General features: G+C 38.1%; 1 protein-coding gene across 6 annotated transcripts in view; it reads left to right on the top strand.

The window, feature by feature from the left end:
- The window catches only part of SYT1 (synaptotagmin 1), a 277485-nt gene that overhangs the window by 172717 nt on the left and 77956 nt on the right, over nucleotides 1-26812 (top strand). For 4 of the 6 annotated variants that reach the window (XM_026865087.1, XM_026865070.1, XM_026865078.1 and 1 more), the window contains 3 exons: nucleotides 8776-8960; nucleotides 22601-22723; nucleotides 25956-26123. In XM_026865087.1, the coding sequence (XP_026720888.1) occupies nucleotides 8776-8960; nucleotides 22601-22723; nucleotides 25956-26123 (476 nt within the window). Of the gene's footprint in view, nucleotides 1-8275; nucleotides 8390-8775; nucleotides 8961-22600; nucleotides 22724-25955; nucleotides 26124-26812 lie in introns of those variants that run through there. The other 2 variants (XM_026865102.1, XM_026865060.1) reach the window with 2 other exon arrangements.

Raw genomic sequence — 26812 nt, 5'->3', positions numbered from 1 at the left:
GTATGAAACAGCCATGCAAAAAATCTGGAAGTGGTCCTCTGACCTGCTGCTTGGGAAGACACAGAGTGAAGGAGGTGCCCTAAGGGCTGAGACTCCTGGCACTGCAGTAGCCAAAGTGCCAGTGAGATATGTTTGAAAGATTACAGCTTTGAGGGGCCTGGTGTTGGGACCTGGGGCACCCCTGACGTATGCTTGGCTGTGGTGTCACATAGGGAGCTTGATGATAGTAATTTAGTGTGCTGGAGGGGTTCCTTCTGGGTGTAAGTTTGAGTTGTCTCTGTAGTACAGGGAGTCATGCAGTGTGCATGCACCCTAGGCTGGCATTTGAGGTGCTTCCTCTGGTGGGATCCGAGGTTGACACTGCACCCCGGTCTTGCTGTCTGGTGCATTTGCTTGCGGCATGCGCATGACATCCCCCAGCACTTGGCTCCTTGCAGTTACAGGGTGCGTGCCTAGGACCTGGAGCTGACATGAACTTTGCTGCTAGCAAAGACATGGCAGGGACTTGTGGTCCGGGAAACATGTTCACAGCAAATGAAGTCCGTGTTGTTCCCTGTGCACCACACCAGTCAGTAATGTAGACCAATGCTCCCAGTGTCTTCTATATGATGCTAACCAAAGTAATTTTATTCTGTATGTATTAATGTCTGCAGTTCAGATGTTATAACCTACCTCCTTTATAAGACACTTTGTGATCTACTGATGAAAAGTGCTACATATGAGCTATTTTTATTTGAGACATTCTAAATGAATATTAAATCTCAGTAAGAAATAAAACTGGTTATTACTTTCAGTGGGAACTTAGTGTATTTATTCCATTGGTTGTTAATTCTTTTAAGAGTAGCTGTTCTTCTTTAAACCCTAAGCTGTCATGTGATCACCTGCTGTGTTGAGTTTGCATATGTTAACAGACCATTGGCTTATACACAGACATAGTTTCTATAAGTTCATCTTGTCAGAAATAACAAACCAGTTCCTTTTTTTAAAGGACTTTACCCCTGCGTAATATTTTATTAATAAAATGCCTAATGAGATTTTCCTTCCTTGGAAATGGAATTTTTACCTTATTTTGGAACTTGAAACTTCAAATGTACTATGCATGACTAACTCTGGTATGCAAGAAGTGTGATTATTGTTTTGAAAAATCGAAATACAACCCTGGCCCTCATATTTGCAGGGCAAATGTTGAAAATGTGACACAAGTTACGTTTCCAAGTGTTCAAAAACTGAGAAGGAAGATAAAACAAAACCAGTGTTCATTGCATATGATGAATGAAATCAGCTAAGAAAATCAAATATCTATAGGCATAATTTATTTTTTCCCCATCACTTACATTACTTTTGAGTCTTATTCTCTCGATTTCTGAGTCCCAGGATTGATACGACATGAGTATTTTGACCCTTTGAAAATTCCAGTTCTAAGTCAGAAGGAATTGCACAACTTTATTGTTTGTTTTTTCCTTCAGACTATCAATTGAAGTTTGAAGTGCAATGTCTTGTATATATCACAGGAAAAGTGGAACATTTTAACCACAAAATATGATCTCAAGGCTCTACAGGTTTGTTCACCAGAGTTGAATATTAGCCCCATGGGTTGTTTTGTCCCTTCTCAGGAAAGCATCTGGCCTCATCTGATGTTGGTACCTACAGTTTTTGGAAAGCCTTCAGCAAACCTGTCTGGCTTCCAAGTCTGGCTGGAGGCTTCAGCTTTCTTCATCGTCCCCAGCTGCTCAGTGTGTCCAGTGCTTTCTCTGGCAATTATCTAGAGCTTGAATTAATTTATTTTACTTTAAAAGCTTTGTGGCAGCAGATACATCAACTGATAGGAAGCATCAGTCTAAAAATATTATCTACTTGATGAGAAAGCATCTTCCACAAAAGTCTTTCCTTTCCCTACACTGCTTTCTGTAGTAAGTGACATAGAGGTCACTTTTGCCGGAAAGGGGAGGCTGTTTTATTTGTCATGCTGTCCAGCACTGCAGTTCATTCGCAGGGGACACCCCGTGCAGCAGGGAGCTTTGCTGCTGGTTCCTCCTCTGGGCCATTGCATGCCAATTGGGGGAATATCATTCTTTCATAGAGGGCAATGGAAGAATCGACTGTATTTGCTGTTGGAAAGGGGAGGCAGGAGCAGGCAGGAGGGTTGGGGGCTATGGGAGGATGAGAGGAGAGCCAGCAGCCCCACAGAAGCACAGCACTTCTGGGAAGGGCAGCCAGGTGCCAGAGACCACAGGAGGGACCTTGCAAAGGAGGCATGTGGCCACCAACGAGGCTGAGCAACAGTGTTTCAGCTGAAAAGGAGCCCAAGAGAGCAGCCCCAACTGGCAGTAACACAGCTGGCAGAGGCGAGAGCTATGTTAACTCTATTTTGCTCATACTTTGTTTCATTTGGGGGGGGGGCAGGTTAACAGAGGAGCTATTTTCATTTTAGTAATTATACAGATGAAACCTGACATTTGAGCTTGAAAGTCTTTGCAATCTCTCTGAGGTACTTCCTTGAAGGAGACATCTCATCAGCTTCACTTCCTCGCTCAGGCTGCCTCACCATCCCTTCTTACCTTGAGACTCCCCTGCCTTGCTTTCTCCCCTATGTGTCTTGAGAGACAAGGGCCAGAGAAGCTGATGAGACAGAGCAGTGAGGAGCTGGGGAAGAGAGGAAGCAGAACACGTTGGAAATAAGGAGAGAGAGAGCAAGCAGAACAGAGACAGAAGTAGTTCTGTTCTGCAGAAGGAAGATACACTGTCGGGTAGATGTGTTTTACCATGACAGAGGACATATCACATGCCCTAAAAGGTGAATTAATACCAGCAATAATAAACACAAATGACCTGAAAATTCCAACAGTAGCTATGGGTTTGCCTTCAGCTAAATATTTTAGTCATTTTACGCATTTTGACTCCCAGCTTTGGGAGCATATAGTAGGCACATCAGATTTTCAAGCAGCCTAAGCACCTCAGCTAAACTTGCAGCCATATCTCAGATTACTGCTAAATTCAATGTCAGTTTATTCACAAAGACTGAAATGTTCAGTCATATGAAATTTGCATAATTTTGCATGATGAATGTCTAACAAAGGATCTATAGGCAGGATTATATTCAATGTGTGAAGCCCATCTGATCAGTGCACTTTCACAGACTGTTGCATGTGGGGAAATTTCACTGTCAAAACACACATCTCTTAGTTAAGTTTCAGTAACTTTCATTATCTATTCATAGACATAGTCTTATGAAATTGCACATGCTCAAAAAATGGAGGGGAAATGTCAGCATGAGAGCATTCATTAAAAACCACTTAAAAATCTGTAGTAAATGTAAGAAAGTGAAAATAATATTTTGCAAACATTCTATTAAAGAAAGAGATCATACATAATAGTGTTTGGAGTTGAAATGTAGCTGTATAAGCCTGAAGGCTAGTATTTAAGTCATCGGTATTTGTAAGTATGTATTTGCGGTTTTTATCTTCTTCTTTTACAAGTCATTTTACCATGTATCAGCATTTTCTTTTCTTTGCATTGATCACCCTTGTATTCCTTCTCCTGTGAATAGTGGTATCTATTATCTGGGTCCTTGGTCTCAGTACATTTTCTTTTTCTTTAAGCAACTTCTAATGAAAGTCAAATTGATTCCCAGAACATGACCCCTGGGGAGTTTCTATACAGAAAGTATATGGAGTTTGCTTCCTGATTAGAAGCTGTAAGTGCAAAAAGCTAAAACAAAACTATGGTTTAGTAAATGAAAACTAGCAGTACTCTCACATTCAGGCTACCAGAGCTTTAGATTAATGCAGTGTGCTTTGCATACAACTATTTGGCAGTTGCGACTTCCTGTTAAGTATCATGCCCCCTCTGAAACATGGATTATTAATATTTATCAATTCTGACATGCCATGGGCCTCCTTTGCAGAATAATATGGAAGCTGCTATCATCTGATAGTCTTGTGCTGTCACAGTTTAAATGGGGCTGTTTAATTGCTTAATTGGGAGTTGTCGGTGGACAGCATTTTTGATATGGAAGTCTTCACTTCTTAATTCAGCTTCTCTTTTCAGCTCTTCCTTGACCTTCTCTCTCTTTGGGTTCTAAGTTAATAAAGTTTCCTCTAACACTGCAGACATAAAGGGAAGAAAATTATTAGGATGAAACATTTTATTCTCTTTTACAGACTGTAGCACTTTGATGCTTTTGTAACTTCCCTCTTGCTGTCTTTCCTCTGGAGTCAAATGTCCTCCAAGGCATTTGATAATTTTAGATCATCTAACGGGAATGTCAGTTTTAGACCCAAGGCCTGTACCTCTCCAAGCGTTTTGTGTAAGGCCAAGTAAGGATATCCTTTTATATAAAGGACATCATTTGTAGCTCTTAAATTGAATAACTCAGTAATACATCCTTTCCTCTGAATCCAGCATATTCAGTGGAACAAGATTTAATGACAGCCTGGCACACAAGCTATATTTAGTGCAGTGCAGTAGAAGCTAATCAGTGGAGTGAAGCAGTCAGTCCTGAGGACCCAGCCTCACACTGCAAACTTTGTTGGGGTAATGCTTCGATTTAGGTTTGCTCCCATGGGCCAAGTGCCTTTTGCAGTTGGAGCATCATTAGGTGAGCTCTGCGAGTGTATATCCCTTTGGTCCATTGTGCCTTTCCAGATCACTGCATACCTGGGTCCAAGCATGGTATATGGATATGATCTGGAGATATGCCTCATAAATGCACTCCTAAGCCCAAACTAAAATGATAATGTACATGCATCACAGCTGCTGTATTTGTGAAATTATAGTAATGCATCAAATGATTCATGGTATGCACACAACCCTGTCTGGCATTAGTGGAATCATAGAATGATACAATGGTTTGGGTTGGAAGGGACCTTGAAGTTCCATCTAGTTCTAACCCCCCTGCCATGGGCAGGGACACCTTCCACTAGACCAGGTTGCTCAAAGCTCCATCCAACCTGGCCTTGGAAGGAAGCCACAGAGAGGGGTGAGAGAGCTCACAACTCCTTTAGCTGCATCCATGTCTGACTAATGTTCAGCATGAGTGAAGGATGCAAAATCAGTACCCAAAATACCTCAATATCAACACAACCCTAGAGTTACTCTCTGGTGCCCTGATATTGCTCAAGAGTAAGCCATGCGTTTCATTTTCTCCACACTCTCCTTTTACAGGTAGACTTCATTCCTGTATTTCTGAGTAAAGTCCTAGAGCATACCCTGTTTAGATTGGATCAATAAGACTATTTCAAGACCTTATTTACTAACTATGCTATTCAGCAGATCCCCTCCTATAGATTTGTCTTTAAGAGCCTTGTAAAATCACCAGATCACGTAGTGATTCATGACAGCTTCTTCAAAGTAAGTATTCTGTATTTGCCCACGGGAGCTGAACAAAGAAACTAGCACTGAAATACCAGAAAGTTTACATGCAGATCAATTATCCTTAAACCAATTGCTTTTCCTTGATCACATAGGTAAGTATTGCTTGTTTCAAAGCACCCCCTTGTGCAGGCACTGGGTAAGACAAGTCATACAGGAAGCTTCTGGCTCCTTGACATCTCAGTCATTTGGTCAGGATCTGTGTTTTTTATGTCACCCATCCTGCTTCATCTTCCACAGAGGTTTTTGTTCAGTGGATCATGTACAAAGACCTCCTGAGGTTTCAGACTGTGCTACTGAACGTGATCAAACTGATTTAATATAGGTGGAGGTAGTCTTCAAAATGTAGATTCCCTTTGTTGTCCATTTAAACACCAAAGAAATGAAATTCTTTGAAAATCTTGCTTAAGTGTGGGTAAAGACCAACTGGAATTAAACAAGTGAATCTCCAAAGTGAGCCACTGTGCAAAACCAAAAAGTTCCTATACTGTCATTAGCGTTTTTATAGATATTATTCACAGTTGGTAAAAAGGCTGAAAAATTAGTCTGTGTACTTCATTTGTCCAAAGTGACAAGTGACTTCAGTCATTTCATTGTTGTCTGTTCCACATTGAGATGACTTTATAGAAAACTCATTTTTAAGAACTTACCTTTTTCTAGAATTCAAGCTCCTCTGGCAGTGTCATGAATTGGGGAGCACAGATATGAAAACTCTCAGTCTTAGTAATCTTGGAAAATCTTGTCCATATTATGTAAATGGATAACATTTAAAATTATTTAAATAATGCTTTTGAAAGGAAACAAACATTGCTTCAAAGCCAGTGATAACTGTATGTTTCACTTATCTTAAATCTAACATTTACATCCACTGATCGGGCAATCTCTGTCAACAGCAGTGTTCAGATGAGCCATCTCCTTGACGGAGATAGTACACTTTTACTGGGGAAAAAAATCTATTCCTCTTTGCTTTTTCAGACTTGAAGTTGTTTTGGAAATGTCCAGGTTTTGGGTTACCTCAAACTTTTTCCTTTACTTATGCTTTGTTTAATAAAAAAGGAAGCATATTTTCTTTGGAGAGGTAAGTATGGAATTCTGCATAATTCTTGGTGTCTCAGGTATTAATTTGATGATCGTTTAATTGCATCACAAGAGCTATTGGGTGAAATTAAATTACAAACAGATGAGAGCAGACAATGCATTATACAAAGAAGCTGAGGTATCTGCAAGTCTTTCAAATGCTCCCCAAGGCATCCTACATTTTTCATGTTCGAGAGAACTGAGGTAGCAGTGCCAGAATACCACTTTACACAACAGTTTCAGCACAAAGGAATCTGTCTTCACTACCTACACAGACTTTGTGATCTGTAGGATGTATATGTACATATCCTGTTAACGCCCACATTCCCTGTCTCCTCAGTTCCTTGGTTCTCCCAGCTTACCCGCATTTGATGTGTTCTTCCTCTCTTTCCTCCAACGGTACCATTGTGCTGGCAGAACCTCATTCCATATTCTTGCTGCTCCCCATATTCGCTGGCATCATGCTTCAAGCACTGCTGACAAGGCAGCAAAACAAATAGCTGATAAGTTTGGGGACAGCGTTCATTTCATATTGACATAGCTCCTGTACGTTAATTCATATATAAAGTATAGTGTTATGTAAATACCATTTCAAATGCTATATGTCTAACACAGTAAGTACACATATGAAGTTCAGAGTTTGAGAAGAGCACAGATTGCCTGTGAAAGGTGATGGGTTTACATTTGTGAGTGCTGGATGAAGAAATTACAAAAATTTGTAGGTGAGTCAGTTGTGCTATAAAGTGTTACCACACCAAATCTGAAGACAAAATGAAATCGTTAATGCATGAAATACAGATTTTAAGTTGTGATAAATGCAGATCTAATGCAACTTTAGCTTCAGGATTGATGCTGCTGACTTCATAAAATACATGCCTTGAACAGCTGTTAATCTTTTCACTGTTTATATTTTGACATTCATTTGTTTAGTAATCAGTTCTCATTTGTACTACATATGGTATTGCTTCCCTTTTATAGCAGTAGCATTTAATGAACGTTTAGAGGCACAAAAGTATTACAGAAATTATTGTTTTGCTATTCTTCTGCATTATTTTTGTATTTGTGACCAAGCACATTTGAAGAAAAATTAGAAAAAATGGTCATTAAATTTAGAGTAAGGAAAGTATAAGTGCTCTGTCCTCTTCCTGAACTGGTAATTTGTAGTGGAAGTTCCTGTGACCATGCTTCACACTCTGCTTAGCTCCTTTAAGCAAATAATTTTCTCTATTTATACTGTCCATTCTCTTTTGTGATTCACTGACGTCAACATGTCAGATTTGATTCACTCTTCGGTTTTGCTCTTCATCATATTAGAGACATTTAGGTAATGCACCGAGAGAGTATCTCGCAGACCTGTAGTCTGAGTGCATTTTGAGACTTTTAGAAAATGACAGTTTACAAGATTTCAAATTTTGTCGGTGTTCTGGTTAAATGTGGGGATCAGTGGTCATTAAAGCTGATTTCTGTGAAGATAATTCCTTTCTGGAGTACTTGTGTTTAAGTGTCTTCCTAATTCCTTTTTTCCAAAAATTCTGATCTTTAACAAGACCATTTTATCATACTAATCGTGTTCTCTGTTATTTATTCATGCTTCAGCCATGTCCAGCATACTGGACTGAATGAATAAAGGGAACCATATCTTTTTCTTTATAGGAAAGTATAGGTGAGAATATAGCTGAAATATGCCCTGAAACTTTGCTAGTGTTAGGGCACGATGACGAACAGGGCAAATGCCCTTGGATTGGACAGTCCTTTGTCCTTGTTATATCTTTATTGGTGACCTTGACCTGCATCTGTTGAGAGGAGTCTGTGAGCCTGTCAAGTACAGCAGTGGGCAGAGGAGAAGGAAGGGCTGTTCATTAAAACTGACTGCTTGGATTGGATGCTGTTCTGGAAAAGGGAAATTCCCAGTCAGTTCCACCCGATTCAGCCACAATGCCAGGTGGGTTGAGGAGATGATTAAAGAAAGAAGCAAATAATTGCCTAAATTTGCTGAACATTTTACAGATTTGCACAGTGTAAATATTTTGGACATATTGTTTTCAGATGGTGGATTAATAAATATAGATGAAGTGAGTTCGATATGTGTCACGAGGCATGTGCATAGATATATTTATAGATATATAAATTGGTGTTGTGTGTGCAAATGCTTAGTTGGAAGAAATAACACAAATGATGACAGGATATTTTAGAAAGGATTTTAGGTATTTGTGCAAGGCATTTTCATTGAAAAAGCCTTAGCTGTGAGAGAAATGTGCTTGTTTCTAAATTTAACCCTACTAACAGTTTACTACCTTCTTTTTGTGTGTGTTTCTTTTTCTCTTCCAGTGCCACCTTGGGCCTTAATAGCCATAGCCATAGTTGCAGTCCTATTAATCCTTACCTGCTGCTTTTGTCTCTGTAAGAAATGCTTGTTCAAAAAGAAGAACAAGAAGAAGGGAAAGGAGAAGGGAGGGAAGAATGCTATTAACATGAAAGATGTTAAAGATTTAGGGAAAACCATGAAAGACCAGGTAAAGTACCTCTCATTTTCTTGAACTCTTGGGTTGCATATGAAGGATTCTGTTTGTGTCTAGCAAAAGTTCTGCTAGTTGCCTCAGTAGTGGCTCTGAAGAGGGGACTGATTGGCAGCATCTTCTCAGTGGTATCACAAAAGATGAATCTGGATGTGACATCACTGATAAAGCAGTCAGCCAATTTCTCTGCTCTGCTTTTTTTTTTTTAAAAAAAAAAAGAGCAGACATTTAATGACTCTTCTGGAAGGGGCAAGAGTATCTTGGTTGCCCCAAAAATGAAGCAAATGTGCACAGTTTTCACTGTCTTTTTTCAGGACTTTGACCAGGACCTAGTACAGTGTTTGTATATCTTTCTAGCAGTATTTCTGAGTTTACATGATAAACAAAAGTAGCTCTGAACTCTAAATCTCTTTTTAAACAAAAGCAGAAGAAGAAACAACAATATAAAAGAAAAAATATAAATATAATATAAAACAAAAAAAATAGAAGTACAGAAACAAGGGAGAACCAAAAAGGAAGAGTACAGGGACATTCAACACAATGATGTGGGGAGAATTAGTTTTGTACTAGAGAAGAGGAGGTTAAAGTTAACAGGCCATATTTGTAGCTCTAAGTCAACTGAATAACTTGGAGGAAAAGATGAGCATAATGCCTTTTGAGCGGCATCGTTTTCATAAGGGCAGAAAAACTGGTCCTTCAGATCTGCTTTATGCAACAGAAGCAGAAGGTTGCAGGACCTAATTCTCAGGTCCATAGACTTGATAATATGTTCCTGAAAGAAAATAAAGCTTTTTTTAACAGGGTTTTAGTACTGTCCTTCCTGGAGCAAACTGTAGAGAATAAGCAGAAGAACAGGGAAATAAATGTGAAGTATCCATGTGTCCTCACTGCATTGGTAGATTTCCTAAACTAAGAAGACAAAGGGCTATAACAGAAAGTGCTGAAGAAATTTAGAGAATTGCTTTGCTTCAGTAGGAGCCAATAACTGTAAGGATATTGTATGGTCAAGTCTGTGCTCCCAAGAGCCCTGGTAAGGTTGAGCCAGAGCCGTACAGAAGCACTTATCAAGCCAAAGAGGGAGGATAAAAGTATGGTCAGGACTGAACATTTTTTTCCAGAAGTTGGGATCTAATGTAGAAGCTGGACTGAAGGCAGGTTTATTAGAAGTACAAGCCAAAGCTGGGAACCTGAAGACTAGGGCTAGATGATTGGGAACAAGATGCAAGAAGAGAAGCCTAGAGCGCAGTAGCTAAGAGATCCATGGAGCAGTCCAGAACAACTGGTGAGATATCACTGTACAGTGATAAGAGCCACCACCAGCGTGGCTCATCAGACAGTCTTAAGAGTCCTGTTATAGGTTAGTGTGCTTCAGGCACATAAGATTGTAACAGGGGAAGAGCAAAGTCAGGAGAGTGGCTGAAGGAGCCTTACTTGCAAGTCTGATGTCTAGCTGCAACTGGGTTACATGAGTGGAGTCTGAAAGGAGCTCAGATAAGGTTAAGAAAATAATGGATAGGCTTCAAAGGTGCACACCTATCAGAGCTATTTCCAGTTTCCATTATCAGACAAGAGGACAGTTTTTGTTGTTCTTGCTCAGTAGATGGTATGGAAAGAAAATAACTGAAGATCCAGTTGTTTTATTCCTTTTCATGCTACTCAATTGCAGTAGCCACTAATAAAATGTTAATTAATTAGACAGTAGCTAACTCTTCTAGTCTACACCAATAAAGTAAACCTTGGCAAAATTCATTACTTTCAAGCTATATGTAGCAGCATTCTATGGTGACCACTGTACACACTGCCATCATTGTGAGTGACAAAGGAAAGAGTGAGGCTTGATCTCACACAATCTGTTTTGGTTCTCAGACCATAAGTACCCATTGCATACTTACAGCTAATGAAGTTCATACCAGTTGCCCATCCTAGGTGTATTCATGTCTACATGCTAGTAGGCAATACAAAGCAAATTTCTCTGTAGCCATCCCTGATTGCATTACCACAACTAACATAGTCTTGCACAGGCACAAAGAGCAAATGGCTGGAGACCCTTGCATCCACATTGCAAGAGGAGCTGTTTAGATAGTGACCTGGTGTACAGCTTCAGCCTTGGTTCCAGCTGGAGAGAAGATATTCATGTGTCCCACTGGTGTATGGGAGTGCGTGACACCAATGCAAGACACATTCACACCTGAAAACAACCTCATCAGTACACAAAATCACTAATGGAGATGCAGCTATTCCAAGGCTAGGAAGATCAGTGAGGCCAAGCTCAAAAAATAATAGAGCAGAAATTTTGAGTTCTTCCTTGAAAAAGATTTTATGCTGATTTTTGTTTTCTCCATAAGATGAATATGAAACAAACCCCTTTTCTTTAAGCACTTTGTTTTAGCATTTGTAGATTCCTTGTATTTGATTTATAGACTTTATTCTGGGCTATTAATATTAAGTAATTGTGAGATATTTCCCCATCAGCAATGCATGGAAAATCAGATCATCAGTTGTTGGGTTACCCTGGGCTACTGTTTGCCAATTCCTCCCATTGGACAAAAAATAATTTGGAAAAACTGTTTGATTATGCTTGTGGAAAAAATCCTTGAGGTGTTTGTTATGTTCTACCATTGATAACAAATTTAATACTTTGTTGTAGGACAAATAATGTGCAATTTGTTGATTGATATTTATGTGGAATTTGTTCCATATCATGTAAGGCCATTGTTGTATTTACAATATATTATTAAGTGTTTTTGATTATATTCATTAGGACCTGGATAAATGACCATGAATTCTGGGAAAATAAATATTTTAAATGCAAAATTACGTTATCTAATTAATATTGAGTTTAATTTCTCTTTTTCATGGGAAAAAAAAAAAAAAGGATGAATCATGCATCTTTCGTCTACAAAGAGAGCTCAAACTTTCAAATGTTGCACAGATAGGTATTTTAAGATTATTCCGTTCAAAATATTCTGTATAGTTATTTAAATATGCCTTTGACCAAACATTCTGGAATTTAACCAGTATGTTTTGTTTTGCATAGTTAAACCTAGGGAGGATAGATTCTCAGTTGATGTAAATGTCAGACCTTTAATAAAGTGAATGGATCGCCAACTCTCCAGCCAAACTTCCTCTTCACTGTCTGAGATTTCAAAAATAGGATACTTAAATTAGCCCCTTAAATTCATACCTAGCAGTCTGACAGTGTACAGATTTTAAGTCCTTCACATTCAGTAACTTTTACCAACTTAATTCCTAATTTGTGTCATTTTAGCTGTATTTTTTAAAAGTTTTATTTTTAACAATTTTATGTTTAACAGTTTAATCTTGAATTAGCAGTGCAAATTTTAATAGACCTAGCTGAACTCAATGAAATGCTAAACGTAAAATATTTCAGTTAAGAGAATTGAACCACTTCAGAGGCTCTGGCATAAAACAGAAAAGGGAATAACAAGAATGCCTTTTAGCTCTTTAAAGAAGCAAATCTTAATGTTAAAAAAAATAATTGAGGGTCAAGATGTAAATCTAATGACCTTATAAAGGGTAACATACAGTACCAAAGATCTGAAATGTTGTCAAAAAAAACCCAAAAACTTAGTTCAGTCATTGTTAGGCCTGAACCTGTAAGTGCTAATTACTTTCTGCCTTGAGCTGAGAGTGCATAATAGCAGCTGATAGGCACTTGGCATCTTGCAAGATCCTGGTTTTCTAAGCACACAAAACTTGAAAGGTAGTAGCATTTGCTAAATTAGAAGTATCAGCTTCTTGAAATATAATTTCCATCTTAGTCTGGCTTGTCAAAGAGAGCTTCTGACCTACATGTACTCATGCTGACCTGCACATCCGTGCCAAATCATTATAGAGCCATATAGCTTGACATTGTTAAAGATCCTTTTGACATAGAGACTGAGTCAGCTCAACAGTGACACATGATAGCTAGGTATTACAGAAAGTGGAATAAAATTTTGTCTTGGACTATTTATGCTTCAAAATGTCCACTTCTCTGAACACAACTTCAAATGAGAAATTGTGTGTGAAATAATAGCAATTATGAGCAAATGTAGTTGAGGTGAAGTGAAAGATGAGTTGAAAATAAGGTTAGGTTTTCAGTCTTGAAACCCATTTCCATTGCAGGCAGTACTTACTTTTTCAGGTAGAGTATACAACTCCACCAAGGGCCACTGGGAGGATTAGATGCCTTCTAGGGGAGGCAAATTGTTAATGAATGTACTGCTGTAAAAAGGTCATTTCTCCATGGGTTTTACTACTGTTTGTGTGTGGATGTTTTAATTTTTATTTCTTCCTTCTATGTCCTCCTTGTCTATGTTATGTCTCATGACTGTTCTGGATTGTCACTTGCGGTAGGTTTATTTTGCTATTTGGACGCACCTAGTCTAAAGCTCTGATACATACACTCTTCTGACAGCTCTGGCTCCTCAGCTGAGATTTCTATGTAGTAGCTTTGAAACACATATCAAGAGGCTGAACTAAATTGATTGGATATTTTTTTTGGTTGGGTGTATATCTGGGGGGAGACTAGAGGAGGGTGAAAGAAAAGAGGTTGACATTCTTTCTGTAGTTAAAATATTAAGTCAAACTGTACTAGAAAGCTCAAGTTTAAAATTAATAGGCATGTAAAAATAACTTGCTAATTTTATTTCCTTTTTTGTATAGATGTCACCATACCAAAAGTAGACAAAAGCATTGTGTGTTTTTAATGTCTTAGTTTCTAAGTGTGGATAAAATGTTTGGTACCTCATGAAACTTGCTGTGGGCTATCGCATCATCTCAGTACAGTGCCCACGCTTTAAGTTTTTAGTGTTCCATACTAAACTCTTAAGTGGTCTTACTCCAGATTTCTGTTGGTGCAACTGTATGACAACTAGCACTAGTGTTTTTATGAGATCTTCCCATCACAGTTTTCATCTTTATAACTCTCCAGTCTCTACTAATGCCCCTAGTACCCCTGGCTAATGCTTCTACTTGTTTCTCTAGGGGGGGAAAAAAAAAAAGCCCCAACACCCGTCTCTAGAGACACTATAATAGCTGCTGTTTATTGGGTCTGAATTTAACGCATTGGGAAAGCAGAATTCTTGCTTAAGCTCAGCCTGTGGTCCGAGGAAAGGAATAGACATAATCATTTCAGTCATGACACTTATTTTCAGTGGCACTGAAAAATTACTAAATTTTAGCCCTGTTGCTTGGAGAATAATTGTGGTGGTGGTCTGAACATTTTATTAAGTCACAAAACATTTAAGGAGAAGGAGATTTAATAGCTCAGTCCTTTCTCATTGCATCAGGCTAAAACACTGCCACTAGTGAAAGATTTTTGAGCTTACAATGAATGTGTCTGTTAGGTGAAATAGGAGAACTGGTATCAGGTATATGTACTACACCCTGCACTATGAGAAGTATATTCTTGGCTCTGCTGCTGACTTACTGTGGCAGCCACCTGACTTCTCTGTATGTTTGTTTTTCCTTTACATAGGCCTTCCTTTTACATCAGGGTTATGTACTAACTTCATCAGAATACTCTGATTAATGTTCATGTATTAATAGCAGTGAATTATAAAGTGTATAGGTGGCATTATAAATATGATATTGGGAGCTGCAATTGCACCTAACCAAGCTTCAACATATAATGGTTTTCTTAGACTATTTCACCTTATGATTTTAGCTGTTGAAAAGTAAACACCCTTGCCCTCACTTAGAAATAATACTGAAGGAACAAGCTTTTTAATGTTAGGTGCCTTGAAATATTCCAAAGTAATGTGTGTTGACCTGGCAGCATGAAGACAATAGCCAGAATAAACTCAGTCAAATCCCCGCTGACATCCAGAGAGGCTGGATTTCACTCAAAGGAATCCAAGCCTTTATTGCCAGAAATAATCCAAAAGGATCTTTTTGAGGGACAAGAGCTCTCTTTCTGGCAGTGGTCTTTTCTTCTGCAATGTTTGCTCATGTGCTTGTTTATTTTCCTAGTTGAAAGCCTAGAGAATAGCGAGTGTATTTATTCTATGGTACCACCTGTCTTGGTTTCAGCATGCCAGTTCCCATTTGTTGGCATCTTCAGCCCACGATGACATTAATGCTCACCATGGCTAATCCACAATGCAGTGAGACATCCTAATTCACACTCAGAAAGACAGCATGTGCTGTAGAACCATTACAGTGTAGAAAATTAGTCAGAAACAATGGGGACAAGTCTTTCTTAGAAAACAAGCCCAATAAGTATACTGTGGCAGTCAGAATGAATTGACTTGAGTCCCATTTGTAAAATAATTCAACCTCAGGCTTGACCAATCATCCTTCGTTTTCATCTGCCTCAGAAGGCCACTGTGCAGGGTGCATAAAACTTCCCCAAAAATGTGAAAAAAACATAAGTTTATGAAGATACAGTGTTATAGATGAGTGTTTGTGTTATGCAGGATTTTCCGCAAAACTCTAACTTAGATTTATATCAGACCAGAACCCTGAAAATAGGGAAGCAACAGCTGTGAGCCACAAAGACTGGGCTTATTTGCATTCCTGTCTCTTCCTCAGTCACTCCCAAGAAGACACAGGAGCTTGCTTTGCATGCTTTCTGAGTTTCTTTTTCCTCCATTTTAAAAAATACTTTTTCTGTAAAATAACTAATTTATTACTTTTATTGTAACCTAATGTACTGTTAGGATGATATGAAGATACAGATCCTACTCATTTTCTTACATGTCTGGTTTTCTATACCGAAGGTCTTGTCTTCCATTGTCAAGGATGTTTCTTTCATTCTCTTGATTAACAGACCAGATTTTGAATTTATTATTCAAGACCAGAGTCTCCAGGTTCCTAATGAGTGGTGTCTAGGAAATATGCAAGTATTCCCTAAATTAATTGATTTGAATCACAGTCCTGAGACATTTACCTGTATCTACTGATTATATGGAGAGCTAAACCCACTGAAGTTAGTGGCTACGAATAACCTACAACAGGAACAGCAGTTCATATCAATGAGGTATACATGTCAAACCCCATTGGGAATATTTAATTGTTTACTTTTTAAGCAAAGGTATTTACTCTTTATAAAATGCTGAATAATAAATATAAATAGCAAAATAACCTTCAAGCATGAGAATATCAGATACCCGATAAAGTCCTATTTAGAGGATGGTGAGAGGATGATCTTACCTCTTTTTAAGCAACTGAGCCAGAAGAACAGGTCTTTACCAACTTTTCCTCCATAAATCAAAGTGGCATCCAGTAAATCATGTCTGGCTATATTTAGGTTAATTTTGCCTGTTAAATAGATGTAGTCCTAATTATATAGCATGACAAATTCTTCAAACAGAAGTAAATATAGTACTCAGAGTGGTCCACTGATGTTGAGGAGCCAGCTCTGTCCCAAAGCATGCTTCCATCTGGCCCACTGCCATTCATCTGGGGAGGATGAAGAACAATTGATTGAGCAGCATGCGCTGGCCAAGCAGCCTAAAGCTGCCTCCTACTCACAGCCTGCTGCTTAGCACAACCAAGCAGTGCCATATGGGAAGTGGGGGCAGAGCATGCTAGTGTACTTGCAAGAGTGCTTACTTCTTTTAGTTCATGCACATGGGCCCTGTCTTCAAAGCAGAGCCGTGACCCAGAGAGTGAACTTCCAAAATAGGCCCCCAGGCTGAGATCAGCTGCATCATTTTTCAGCAAATAAACACTGACTAGAAGATAAGCAGTTTGATTTGGGGGCTTAACAGCTCCAACTTAAATAGACGTATTCATATTTTACATTGAACACCTCTAGCATTTGCTGTATTCTTCTGTTGCACCGGAATAAGTTGATATTTTAGAAGTACCCAAATAATTCAGCGAGCTCTTAGGCTGAACATGATGATCTCACGTCATAGAACTCCTAAAGAAAGCCTTCTGAATAACCCAACAGACCATTTAAAACCTGGATAATAAGAAAGGAAGTAATGTCAAGGCATCGCATGCTGAACACAGCAGGGTCTTGCTCATTCTGTGCATCGGTATGGCCCACTGCTGGTGTGTGAGGCCAACACTCTTACAGCAGTAATGGCAAAGTAGATTTCACAATGACCAAAGCCTGGCTCAGCCACTGGAAACCCATGCACAACATGTTCTTTAAATTAATTCATGGAGAGAAAGCAGATGCTGAATGAATGAAGTGTTGCCTTTCCTTCTGAGGGACTCTGATAGAGAATGTGTTACAACTACAGACGTTTCTGCTTTTTGATAGGGAATCAGCTAGGAATTTTCAAAGGTTTTTGTTTTCCCCTGGTATAAAAATTGGCCAGGTCAGAATTATGATGTTCTTGAATGTGAAAGAAATTGATAAGAGGTGCACCACTGTTAGTGGAAACACAGGCATTCCTAAGTGTGGAGGGAAAATTGCCTTTCTGATAAATTCATTGTTGGACATGGCACAGAACATTCTCGCTACTAATTCATATTGTTTTCTTCCATTCAACTCAGCAGGCATTGCACAAGCCTGAGGACTGGGCATCATTCACACGTTAAAAAAATATCCCCTTCGCTAGGTGAACAAAAGGAATGATTGATGGGGCAGGCAGAGATGGAACTCAGAATGGCAGCATGCACAATGCAGCAAATAAACTTACAGGCTGCAGTCAGTGTTGTGTTTTCCTTCCTAATGTGTCTCCTTCTTGCTTGCTGGTCATTGTTTCTTAAAAGTGAGGCCATAGGCCATCCAATGAATGGAAGGAACATTAATGAAAGTGTTTCTTTACATACAACAATGAAAGACACTTTGTTTGCTGTATTAAAATAGCTTGTGACATGAATATATCTGAGATCGGAATCAAAGTGCAAGTACACCTTCATGGGTCGTTGCATCCTCCTGGTGTGTAGGAATTAAGAACTGGTGGTTAGCAAAATGTAAACTGACCTTGAGGTTAGAAGAATGATTGTGGGAAACTGAGGCAACATTACAGAACACCGTGTTGCGAGCAGGCCGGAACACCGCCTGCAGAATGCTTGGTGAGCGTGTGAGCAGTAAACGATAAAACCTGAAGGTCAGTAGGATGTCGAAGTAAAAACAGACCTATGTAAACAGGTGGGAATAAATTGGGAGCTGGCACACAGTGTGGCAGCGTTTGATCTTGACAATGCCCCCCATTCAACAAACTGGTGTGAGTTTGTCTTTCTTCTGCACATTGCCCCAATCCCGGCTGGACCGAGACTGACACTGGTGACTCAGACAGGATTGTGGCCTCTGCCTCGCTCTACAGCAAGGAGATACGGAAGTACACTTGCTCCTCTAGCATCTTTGTTACCTGAGTCTCATGTCAGTTTGCTTCTCTGGAGCTTCTGCACAATGTGGAATCTGGAGGCAACCAACAGACCAGCTGTGCTAAATCCCCTGCAGAGCCTCTCAGTTTCTACACATGGTTTTGGGAAGGATTAAATGAAAGTGTACATAAACCTGTTTTATTCCCCCAAATCTCTCCTGTGGTTTGTGGTGGATAGCAGTGGGGTAACCCAGTGACAGGATGCAGGGCTTTTGTTGGAACCTAGCTGGAAGCAAGGGATGTTTGCAGTATCATGAGGCAGTGTCACTGGAGAGAGGCTTTGGTCAGCTAGGGGAATGAGAAGGGGAGGAAGCCCAGGAAGTGTAAAAACACACTGTAAGGTACGGAGTTTGCAGAACTGCAATTACAAGCAGTTTTGACTTTTATTTCCTTTTTTAATTCAAACGGTGCAACTATGAAAAAATTTAAAATTGTTTTCTTTAACAACCCAGAAGAAAAGAGGACACTGTAAAACCATTCTTAATTATGTTACAGAAGTGAAGAAATGGCCAGCATATTGAACTGTGGATCCCAGATTGCTGTAATTGAGCCATTTGTTGTAGGAACCACTACAGAGTAGATGAGCTTGAAAATTATTAACTAAACATGGCACAGAAAAGAAAATCCCAATGCCATATGTAGATTTATGTCTGCACCCTTGGTTAGAACTAGTTACAGAACTTACTCAAATATGGATTAAATGAGAGGTTGCTCAAAAATTCATTTTGCCTTTCAGGTCTAAGAAAACATGTGTCATATATATGTCGTATGTGGCTCTGTTAAGGTCCCTGGCACAAAGTAACTTTTCCCACTTGCTGATTTCATTAGATGTGGATGTATCACCTTGTAATGATTGCATTGGATTAATATTTTTTTTGGTACATTCTTACACTTGCATACATATAAGCCTACATTTTTCAGATACTTACACACATGTAAGAGGATATAGAGCTTTCATTGTTATATGTTTCTGTGTATGTTACACAGAGATGAAGAAACCGCTTGAGTGAAATTCATGGTCATCCCAAATTAGAAAAGATAAATCTGCTCTCCAGCACAATGTGATAATGCATTTCTATGTGGTATATTTCACAGAAAAAGCATTTAAAATGTTGTGGAATTAAAAGAAATACTAAGGAAAAAAAAGGCTTATATTCCTCTGCATCTAAATCCGGGCTTTCTGATTACGGTTGTGTCAGCTGAAAGGCTTGAGGAAAAAGCAGGCTTATAATTAAAAATATTTTATTGTTTCTAAAACCAATAAAATATAGCTGTTTATTTTAATTGATTGTAGCAATACAACAGTAAGATCCAATATAGTGTGACACAGTGTGCTATAAATTGAGGGTTGCACTACCATTTCATTAAATATTGATCTTTCAGAGAATCTTAATACAAAATTAAAATCCCTATGGGGTGTTTCAAGTACTTTGAAGCAATCCAATTCTTTTTCCTCTTTGGATCTCAGCAGCTACATCAAACATGAGAAATTTCTGTGCTTCCTTTGACTCAGCCTCTTCTAGAAACATTGGCCTATAGTTTGAAAGCAAATTCCTCTCTTGACGGTAAAAGCTATTATGTACAGACTGCTGTAGCGATAATAATTTGTCATTTCTTCCCTCCCCTCCCTGCCACAACCCTGGCCAAATCCAAACACCATTTCATTCTTAGTGTTTCTTAGTGCTTCAGTGTTTCTGAGCCAAGGTCAAGAAGAATCATATAGCTCCTCAGCTGTGGTGAGTAACGTGCAGTGTTTACCATCTCCGCTGGGAAATAGCTTTCACCTTCCAATAGGCCTCTCATAACCTGTGAAGAGTTTCCCAACCATGCAATATTTTCTGCCTGCACTTCAAAACTCCCTTGCAGAAAGGATGTTAGCTTCCCATTATATTTTCCATAGTCATAGTAAAAACTTTTTCACATTGAGTTACCCACAGCTCTGGCATCTCCTGGATTGATCATCTATGCAGAAGAGCATTTCCTGCAGAGAGTATGGATATGTAACTGTTGCCTTGGTGCGATAGTTACAAACTCCTCATACCTAGAAATTAGCATATAAGGTTCTTTTTGCATTCTCTCTTTTCTCTCTGAGGAACAGCTGTAGGATATTTCCTCTCAAAAAAAAAAAAAAAAATCCATGTCAAAACTAGATGAAACAACAGAATGTCCAGTACTTATTCCAGAAACGGTGATGTACTGGAGCTGTTTATCACTCTTATATCATGGAGTCCTCTGTTAGGGCAATACTGGGATGATTCAGAGCAGTGGGTCTTGGAGTTAACATCCCCCTCTGAGTTATTGCTTCCCGTTGTCTCCAGGTTCAGATAAATGTGGCTGCTTCAGTTGGATTGAGTCACATCTCTTTTTTTTTTCATGATCACAAAACCTCAAGCTTTTTTTATTACTGGTGAAAGCAGGTGTTGGGCATAATCACATCACTCCATACCCTGAAAGTCCCATGTGTGGTTCTGCAGGGGCTGTGCCTCTTCCTATAGAGCCTGTCTGTTTTGAAGTGTCATGCCTGTTACTGTACTAAAAAAAATGTTGTGCTGCAGCCAGGGAACTCACTAGCAGCTCGGCGATTAAAATGTCTCAAAAAACTTTTCAGTCAGTTTAGCCCTTCCAAATAGAAATTCAAAAAGTATTACGCTTCCAACGTCACAGGTGATTCTCATTCACTACTGACCTTTCCCACTGATCTCATCCAGGCACACTGCAATTTATGTTACTGGTAAAGAGTCCATGATTCACTAACATTCAGATATTTAACTCAAACCCAGCTTCTTAGCTTGCATAAATCAATATTGTTGCATTGATTTCAGTTGATCTATGCCAGCTGAATTGCTAGCTTATTTCAAAAAGTAGATAAATAATTGCTTAATATTGTACAGTTTTGAGTCTGACCTTTTGAATTTAGATCTGGCTTCCGAAAAATAACATTTTCTACTTCAGAGATCAATTTTTCTTCTTACCACACCCAAACAACTGTTGCATGGCCCCCACTGCCTTCATAGCTGAGTGAGAATGTTAATACTTTAATGTGCATTCTTTCACCAACCACCATCAACAGTGGATATAGCTACTTTCTAGCCTTGCTGTCTTTTCAGGTAGAGAGCTCCAGCTGCAGCCTGTTGTTTATAAATGCTGTAGGTTTCTTCAGACCACCTCACATTGTGAAAAAAGAAAGAATATAACAAATCTTATTCTTGCACTTAATAGTCTGTTTGTGCAAGCAGAAGCTCCATATAGAAGGAACTTTTATCCAGGTAGGGCTTCTACAGATAAACATACCGTTCATTATAACATGCAAATAACAATTCTGGATGAATGCTCAGTATTGATTCCTTGGTTTTAGACTCTCAGCTTTATTTTCACATTTCCCACAATTTTTCACTATTTGTCTCATCACTTTTGCCCATTACTCAGGTGAGAATCTGCTGGAGTAAGTGCTACATAGTTAGTTATGGTTCATATAGTTTAATAATTATATTAATTCCCTTTTTCACAGTGCAAATACTTCTGCTTTCTGGTACAGCAAAAAAATGATTACATCATTAGTATTTTAATTATGTATAAAATCTAAGATAACTGCTGTGTCCTTTAAAAATAGCAGGTTTTATGCAATAGACAAAGCTGTAAGCAGTTCTGTGTTTCTTTATTTTTGTGTTTCTTTCCAAGCAAACTAAAATCAACTTGCAATCAATTTGGTTCAGCCAAGCTTTATAGCAAGAATGAATAAAAAGGAAATTGGTCTCGGGAGGGAGGGAAAAGGAGAAACATGCATTTGCTAATGGCATGGTGAAAACTTTGCTTCCATATTCATTCTAAATAAACATGAAAAATGTTTGGCATATGATTGTAGGAAGAACTCATCCACAGCACATGCTCTTTATCATAGTAATCCTACAGAAACGTGTGCCAATTGCAAACAATTCACAGCATGCACAACCAGGTTTGACATTGCCAATATATTCTTAAGTTGAATGAATGTGTGACTTTGCTTATTTAATAGCATGTTTGCCTCCTTGTGCCTCTTTAAGAGCCAGTGTGAATCCAGAAGAATTTTTTTTAAATTGAGTTGATATTTGTTTCTACTTTCAGGTTTTATAACAACAGTTGCTTGTAATAGTCCAAGAAGCTTTCTTCCTACTTCCATTGCTTGCTTGCTGATTTATAACATCTTTCTGAGCAACCTAAATATTATAAATATGTAAACTGCATATTTGGATTTCTGCTGTCATGCTTGCTTTTAATGGCTTTAAAATAGATTTGAGGACAGTGTCTAGTTTAAACTAGTACTTAAGAGTTTGCCTTATTTATGAATATTACATTCCTTCTTTCTAGGCTCTTAAGGATGATGATGCTGAGACTGGGCTGACTGATGGGGAAGAGAAAGAAGAACCAAAAGAAGTGGAGAAACTAGGGAAAATCCAATATTCTTTGGATTATGACTTTCAGAACAATCAGGTTTGAAACAACCAACCTGTAACATTTCATTTCTGTGTGTGCAAGGGGAGAATGAAGTAATGCATTTAGTTACAGTAGATATTTCTGAAATTCTTACTTAAAGGGAGACAGCAAGACTGAAGATTCTTGACAGAGGTACTACTAAATTAGTGTTCAATATACTTGGAGTTTATATTACACCTTTAAACAAAATTGAAGACAGTTTTATCTAATGGTTATTAATAACTTATATTAAGGCATCACCAATCAATGTCAATCCACATTATATTATGGAGTCTGCACGCGGACAGTAAAAGACAGCTTCAGCCTTCAGATATTTGAAATCTAAGCAAACAAAGGATAGGGGGGAAACAAGAGGGACATAAAAGTAAGTTGATTCATTGAGTATCTTTTAGCAAGTTGATAAGACTGCCAGGAGTAGCTTTCTCCCACTTCACGAAGTGTTCATTTTGCCTTATTAACTAGCTGCATCAGTTTCTGTTGCTCTCCATGAAAGTACACCTACTAGTCAAAAAAATGTAATTTGAAACACAAGTTCAATTAAAAAGGTCTGTCCCTGGAAACATAGGAAAGTTAGACAAGAATTACTCCAGTCAAGGACTGATACTCCTTCAGTACCCTACTCTGAAACTGATAAGACCAAATTTTGGCATACCAAGTTTTCAGTAGGAATAAACACCATAATGTGATGTTGGCCTAGAACTGACCTACTTAACAGGTCTGCCCACATCCTGAACTAGCTCATATTTAATTCTCTTGCCTATCCTCTTGTGGTTGGGATGACTTTTGTCAATTATACCAATTCACAGCCTCACATTAAAACTCACTGTGCTTAACTTTGGACCAAAGTACACCACCATATCTGACTTACTCACTTCTACTGTATGTCTTTCAGTGAACTTGAGAAGACATATCCTGCATTTCATTTTTTGACAACTTCAGTCAAAACCACATCATTCTTCTCTATTTAGGGAAGGAGATAACTACTAAACTTAAATCCATGTTAATTCCTATTCTTCATCTGAACTGACTTCTACATGTACTTGTGATTTATTTCCACATTCAGATTCTTTATTTGATGCTGTTCACTTACTTGTTGCAAGACAAAGAAAATAAGAGCAATTCTAAAAAATTACTGTATCAGCAGTAATGCCAGCTATGACCTGGCATAATACATAGTATTTCCCTGTCTTTTCAACTATTTTCTGACTACTAGTGCTTGTTTTTCAATGAAGGGGCCAAAAAGAATTCTGAAGCCTTTCAAGAACCTGTGGTTAAAGGAGCTTTGCCTTGACTCCCAGAGCAAATTCCCTGTCCATATGATGAGTCACACTCATCCCCCTTGAAATCAGTATGAAATTGGTATGAAGCATTAGACTCATCAGAAGCAGAAGATTTAAAGAAGGGGAAAGGAAAAGCTGCAAATGTGTTCTGACAAATGAATTTCAGTTTTCTTAGAATATGAAAACATACTTTCTGTGTGTATTTTATTAAAGAAAATGTGGATTTTATGAACTATATTTTACAAAGGGAAATAGGATGGGAGAGCAACAAATCTGTAAAAGCATGTAGTATTTAACTAAGGTAATAAATTATTTGAGCTATGAATTCCTATTTTATTTTGCTGTTCGAAACTATGTTGCAGCTTGGAATTTGTCAGAGGATAGATGATCTAAAAGAATGGAAGAGGAGATTAGTTAGTTTAGTATAGTGTGGTGGCATGACACTGTAGACCAAAATTCTGGCTAATATATTGCACAGGGTTAAGAATGGAGACAAGACGACCAATATATTCTCCAGAGCACAATGTCTCAATTTTAGAGAGAGAAATTTTAAAAGAAAATTGAATTGCTTTTCCACTCTGTAAACTAAAAGTCATAGACTTGTTTTTCACTCTGATGTGAAAGACTTGATGTAGATCCTGAGCTTATCCATGTATTTATGAACTGTTATGCATCTAGAATAAGAATGAGACAGAAAAGGAGAATTGTTTCCTGCAGCTAAAGGAAAATGTTTCTTGGAGCTTAAGAGTCCTATAGGTGGGAAAGCATGCAGGCCATACTGTGAATTTAAAACTGGTAAAAATAAGTCCAACTTTGGGGAATCTCTCAGAAGCCAGAAGCTTCTTTCCTAGATTGACTATATTGTTCTCTATTCCAGTTGTTAAAGCTTCTGTTTCCAATTTTAAACAATCCATGCATGAGAGAGGCAAATATATTGTGACTGAAGTACTGATTTAGAAGAAAATATTCTGATTTCATTCCCAGTTCTTAATATCTCCAGACTGACCTTGAAGAGTCACTTAAATGTTTACCTTAATTCTGCATCTATGAAACAAGATTAGAAGTATTTTCTTTCTCTCAAATCCATTATGCTGATGAGGCCAAATACAGGCTGGGATGCCAACATGACATGACATGACATGACATGACGTAACATTACATTGCATTACATTACATAACATACATAACACAACACACCTTCGTTTATAACACTTTAAAAATGGCCAAGGCATTTAGAAGTTTCAAATGTGCTTCAGTCATATTTTTAAAAGTGTATAAGAGATTTAAGAAACTAATTTTTCTGTTTGGCAATGAAATTTTGAATTAATATTAGGATTTAGTTATCAAAGGTTAGTTTTCATGGGGTCTTTTTTGAAAATGCTGTCCTTTGTTTACTACCTAGACCCATCTGTATACATAGCAAGGGAAGATAAATATAAGGAAGACTGCAAGATCCATTTGTTTTCAATAAAGATCTGCCTGAGGATTTGCGTTTGATATATCACCTTCTTGTGTTTGTCTGAGGGGAAGGTTACATGTTGAGGATTTAGAATACAAATTTTATAGTCAAAATTAGACACTGTTGATTGTTTAATAATGTGATTTCTATTCATCATGCCCAGCACAGAAAACTAATGCATAAGAGGAGCAAGCAATTGAAAGTTAGATTGCAGTCTTTAAAAAGATGAAGTCTGTATTTAGCTGTAATCAGCTGCCCTTTGAAAACTTCTTTTCTGCTTAAAAACAGCCTTTGTACAGTCTGCATCTGCTATAATTGGTTTTCTAAAATCTATAGTGTTGTTTCATTTGCCTTCCTTGAAGGGGGGGAGTGGGGGCAGGGAACAGTTTTTCATAGACCAGAAATAGTGTCTGCATGTGTATTTCTCTGTTACAGTTTTTTTAGAAATATCTATTTGAAATTTCATTCTGCTGGTTTTCTCTCTTTTCAGCTTCTGGTTGGGATTATTCAAGCAGCTGAGCTGCCTGCATTAGATATGGGTGGTACATCCGATCCCTATGTGAAAGTTTTTCTGCTGCCTGATAAGAAGAAGAAATATGAGACAAAAGTCCACAGGAAGACCCTTAACCCTGTTTTCAATGAGCAATTTACATTCAAGGTATTTTTTTTGTTAATTATTAAAACTTTTTTATTTAACCATGATGTACCTCTGCTTGGCTACAAACCAAGATGTCTTAGTTGTTTTGTAGCTTCAGCATAGTGATTTTTCATGTTGTAGAAAAGTGACATTCAGTCTTATGATGAAAATGGTATAACATAGGATCAGTAAAAGGCACAGCTTGATTCTAGGCACTTCATTTATCCTGATGTATGACAATCTGATCCATATTTTATGGCTGGATAAAACTTAAAAGTCAGCAAACAGTGACACTTTGACAAATATCAGGTAAATTTCACTAGACTAACATTTTCATTAGATATCTTTGTAATCTGCTATATGAATTTCAGTATACCATTTCTTTTCCCTTCAAAGATAAATTAAAACCCAAGGAAGGTAAATGGATGAAGGACAATATGGCAGATTAATCTTGTTAGACTTTGTTATAGCAATTCTTTGCCATGCTACTTTACATATGATAAGAAATCACGTCTCAGGTTTAATAACATATGAATTAAATAAATGTAGCTAAGCCATATATTGCAGTATTTAAGTTGTTCCAACAGCATCTATCAATAATGTTTTTCTAAAACTGTAGATGTACCTAAACCCCAGTTAAATACAATAGAATAATACTATACAGTCTGTTCCATAGGGCTTCTCCTAATATACATTCCTCTGCTGTTACT

This window comes from Athene cunicularia, assembly GCF_003259725.1.
Source record: "Athene cunicularia isolate RWA chromosome 1 unlocalized genomic scaffold, athCun1 chr1_part2, whole genome shotgun sequence".
Classification (NCBI taxonomy): Eukaryota; Metazoa; Chordata; class Aves; order Strigiformes; family Strigidae; genus Athene; species Athene cunicularia.
This window is presented reverse-complemented; position numbering and strand designations above follow the sequence as displayed.